Source organism: Cyanistes caeruleus, chromosome Z (assembly GCF_971803275.1).
Source record: "Cyanistes caeruleus chromosome Z, bCyaCae1.hap1.1, whole genome shotgun sequence".
NCBI lineage: Eukaryota > Metazoa > Chordata > Aves > Passeriformes > Paridae > Cyanistes > Cyanistes caeruleus.
Window position 1 is genome coordinate 8,319,213 of NC_141732.1, and position 4,771 is coordinate 8,323,983.

At 39.6% G+C, this 4,771-nt stretch overlaps 1 protein-coding gene across 2 annotated transcripts in view; it reads left to right on the plus strand.

Annotated features, from left to right (window-relative positions):
- The window catches only part of MCC (MCC regulator of Wnt signaling pathway), a 186,802-nt gene extending 182,625 nt beyond the window's left edge, over positions 1–4,177 (plus strand). For both annotated transcript variants that reach the window (XM_023944976.2, XM_023944975.2), the window contains one exon: positions 624–4,177. In XM_023944976.2, the coding sequence (XP_023800744.2) occupies positions 624–804 (181 nt within the window). In that variant the 3' untranslated portion in view covers positions 805–4,177. The remainder of the gene's footprint in view (positions 1–623) is intronic.
- Positions 4,178–4,771: the final 594 nt, after the last annotated feature.

The window sequence follows — 4,771 nt, forward strand, 5'->3', positions numbered from 1 at the left end:
GAAGTCTCTTTGGATGGCCTAGGAATATTGTGGACTGCAGCTACCCTTCTTGCAAGCAGCCTCTCTCTCACAATGTGTTTTTCCTTGAATTGTATTTAAAAGCCTTTGTGGTAAGAAGCACCACCCATTTCAAGCGTTCCAAGCCAGTCAAGGTGGAGGCCTGGAAGCTACTCAGCAGCTAGCAAATTAGCACAAGATGCCATCCTCCGAATGTAAACCTTACTTCTTTAACACGGAAAATGCAAAGTCAGTCCTTGACTTTCTAAGCAGATTCTGGCCATGTAATGTTTTTATAAATCATATATGATACTGTGGTATATTGACTCATAAACAGTGGTATGAGAGGTCATCAACAGCAACCTCCATCTGCTTCTTTGAACCATGTTTAGTTTTTTTTATCAGTTTACTGGTAAAGGTGTGTGCTTCCCCCAGGAAAGACAGAGACATTAGCATTGATCAGGGTTTGGATCTAATCCATTTTAAAGCAGTGGTAAACTTTGGGAAGGGGATCAATACCCAGCCTTTGAAGTTCCCTGAAGGTGAGGCTTTGGGGGTAGATTTTTTGTAGCACTTGCTCTGGACAAGCCTGTTTGAATTACCTTGTATGCCTTGTGTTTTAACAGCAACTTGGTAGCAGCTTATGAAAAAGCAAAGAAAAAGCATCAAAACAAGCTGAAGAAACTGGAATCACAAATGATGGCCATGGTGGAGAGACATGAAACCCAAGTAAGAATGCTCAAACAAAGAATAGCTTTACTGGAAGAAGAGAACTCCAGACCACACACCAATGAAACTTCACTTTAAATGCATCTCTTTAAAGGATGCTTAGTGCCATTACAACTTTCTTTCTTTTGGAGGTTGACTTTTAGGTAGCTTCAAATGTTAAAAGCTCTGACTGTCAATGCTGACAAAATTTAAAAGCACCTTCTCTGGGATCCTAGAGAGGTGTCATGGGGATAATAAAAGTGTTAACCTTAAGAACTGTTTCATAATGTAAAATGGCAGTGCCTGAATTATCATGCTATAATTGTGTACATTGTCTGTGTATTCATACAGCTTCTCTTCCATTTTATTGATGGCTCGTGGGTGACAGCATCATGCAGCAGAATAATTCATGTTCAGAGGTTTTTATTTGAGTAGTTTGGAGATCATGTGAGAGTTTTCCCAGTCCCTGAGCTCTCTCTGCACACAAGTCCATTCTGTACCCTCGAGACTCACTGTTGTGGTTATACCACCAAACAGGCAGCTGCAGAATGGGGATGACAGCCTGGCTGGCTTTTTCTTTGCACCCTGCTTGCAGTTCTGCTCACAGTGCAGGTCAGGTAGGAAAACTCCTGCTGATGTGGGGAAAAAAGCAAGAAAACGTAGTTGCACCACTGTGAATTATGATAAAGGTGTAATTTTTACAGTGCATAAGAGGGCCAAAGGCTGTGGGTTTCACCACGCCAGAGAGACAGTCTGTGCCAAGGGTGGGTAGGGAATTACAGAAGACCTCTTGGTATTTATATGGCATGGTGTTTGCAACTACTTCATAAAAACAGTTGGTTTCTCTTGCTATATATACACCATATCCAAGGTTTTCTTTAAGAGGCCGGGCCATTTTTGTTACGTGTGTTGTGCTTATTTCAGCTTACTGTGATCAAGAGGTAGAATGTCTTCTTTCTATACTTTTTTTGACCCAAAAAAGGTACTTAAGTAATGTACCTGTTTAATATTGAATACATAAGCAGAAAATAAAATGTGTATAAATAAAATAAATGTGTAGACGTATGGATATCCAGCCACAAACAGAATGTGAACGGTGAAGTCTTACAGCTTCTTAGGTTAGTTTTGTTACTGCTAACATTCTCTTGTTTAAATCGCACTATTACTGTATTATCAAACTGACTGAAGTGCAAATTTCAGCTTTTTAGATTAATGAACATTAAGCAAATCATGGGGATCAGGTAGATTTCTGTAGGGATGAAAATACAGGAGTCTTCCGTAGCACTTGATATATTCAGAATTTGGGTTTTTTTGACAGAGTACATAAAACGGCTTCATGTGTGTTTTAAAAATAGGCAAGCTATAGTCCCTTCACTGTGCTTGCCTGCTGCTGTGTTACGCCTCTGCTGTGCATTTTCCAGGCTGATTTCCAGTGAATCTGATTTCAGGAGATGTTTATTGTTTTTGCTTTACATGTTGAGTTGCGCCTCAAGTTTTTTACTAGTGTATTCAGAATTATTCCTCCCATTACCTGTACTAAGGAAATACCTTTAGAGGACTTTTTTTGCCTGCTACTGGGTTAGATCAGTCAGACAATATAGTTGTGAGAATTTGTCTTCAGAATGTGGCATTATTGTTAAGTCTTGCTTACGTCTGGAACTGTAGCGGTTGGTTTTACTTCTCTTACTACTGTAGCTGCTGTTGTCTTCTGTCTTTAGAGTAGTCATTCCTACTTCTTGGGAATCTAGCACATCATCCACAAAGCCAGCATCACACATAATTGATTGCAACAGCAGATTAAACAGTGCTGATTTCAAAATTTTTAGGTAGTCATATTCTGGTTTTGATTGGTCCTCTTTCTCAGAATAATTGCACTTCTTAATTTATAATTAGTCTCTTGAAGGAGGAGGCACATTGATTTCTTCTGTCTTTATGGTTCTGCTTAGCAGCTCTCTATGGTGTTTTCCCATTTTTTGTCCCAATTTCTCATGTCCAGGGAGGTGGGGGTTTGCCATCAGCTTTAGTGGTACCTGAGCACACTTGTTCTGAAGAAACACAAAGTATGCACCATGTGCTGGGCAAAAATGCGGTTACACTTTTGTGTTTTGGCATCTGAAACACCCATGTTACTTGAGGTCACCTCAGAATGTCCATGTGAAATACCTGTCACTGGAGAGAACAGCAACCATACTGCACTGGGCTGCCTCTTCAGCTAATTCTTTTCCCCTATTTAGAATAATGGAATTAAAGGATGATTTGGGTTGGAAAGCACCCTAAAAATCATCTCGTTACAATCCCTTTCTGTGGGCAGGGACATCTTCCACTGGACCAGGTTGCTCCAAGCCCCATCCAACCTGGCCTTGAACATTCCAGGGATGGGGCAACCACAATTCCTCTGGGCAAGCTGGGCCAGTGCCTCAGCACCCTCACACAGAAGAGTTTCTTCCATTAAAGAATTCAGATACACAGAGGCATAAAACACTGCAGCCTCAGTGCTTTTCCCAGGCCTGACAATTTGCTGATTATTTCACTAGATTTAGCACGAATCTTCTGTGCCAACTGTACTCTAGAAGGGCTTTAGAATAAATTACAAATCACCAGTAAATGTAAACCACTCCCATTTTTTCCCATAAGGGTTGTAGGTGAAAAAGCAGCATTGGTACCATCCAGCCTCAGCAGTAGCCATAGTTTGCCAGACTACCAGTTGATTTATTTGCCTCAGCAGGCACCTACTGCCCCGTTTGTTGGTATGCTGGAAAGGATCAACAGAGGAGTGGTCACAGGTTTCATGTTCCTGTGAAAACTGCTCAATAATGATAATCAACTGCAGCTCCAGTGTCCCCCATTAAAATGGCACCAACCTGCAGAAAAAATGCCAAAAACCCCTCAAACTCCTTTCATGCAACTCTGAAGTACCAGCACACCAGAAATACCCAAGTGTGCAGTGCACCATGAGTTAGAGCAATTTAAATCTCTTAACACTTGTTGCAGAAATAATAAATTTGCAAAGCAAGAAAAACAGGTGATTCTTAACAACCTAAGTCTATTCATGAATTACTGATTGGACTTCTTTTGATTTTCTTAAGACACCAGAGTGCACGAAACTTTGTATTTCAGAGTGCTCAGAAAAAAAAATTATTTCTGTGATGCACAAATCTTCACCAGCTTTAATGTACGGTTAACTATTGCAAAGCACATGTGACTAAATTTGCATTCATGTCATGTTCTACTGGTTTTATTAGAATTTTCTCCTCCTTTAATACTGCACCATGCATTGTAACTTTAGAAACTTTTTACCTTACTGAATTAGCTTTAAATGTATTGCTACCTTTTAATTTCCTAGCACCTGTAAAATAGCTATTTTGTGTTCATTTGATATAGAATTGTAAAAACTGCATTTATTTATACAGAGGCATTTATAATACTTATTTTACAAATGTTCTTATATTCTGAATAAATTTCTAATGCTGTTTCTTTGCCTTGGGAGTTGTTTCAGCATGGCTTGTCGCCTTACTGTTGAACGGGACTGCCTAAAGATACTTGGCACACCAGTATCTCATCTCCAAGCTAAATTACTGAGGGAAATGCTTTTAGATGGTCAGTAAAGTTCACTTAATAGATCGATGAAAAGTTAAGAACTCTGATCTGGCCACAGGTTTTATCTAGGCTGAAGAACATCAGTACTTCTTTCCACGAACCCTCTACATCTTCAATGAACACTTTATAGAAATGGAAGGGTGCATGTGAAACTGTTACCACACATCCCGTTCTTTCAGTAAGAAGTTACGGACCAAACAGAAAAGAAAACAACACCCAATATTACATAAATGTTCAAAAAAACTGAGTGGAGTTCACGTACTTCCTTTCTCATTTGTCTAACACTTTTTTTTCATTGTGTTGAATGGGTTCATTATCCACCTTTACAACTGACTTCAAAAAATACTTCCTTTCCCGGCACTAGGTATAATCACTGCTGGCTTAAGGCAACACAAACATTCAACAGTGAAAGAATAACCTGTATCAGCAGTACAGGCATCATATTTCACAATGACCAGCAATCCTTATA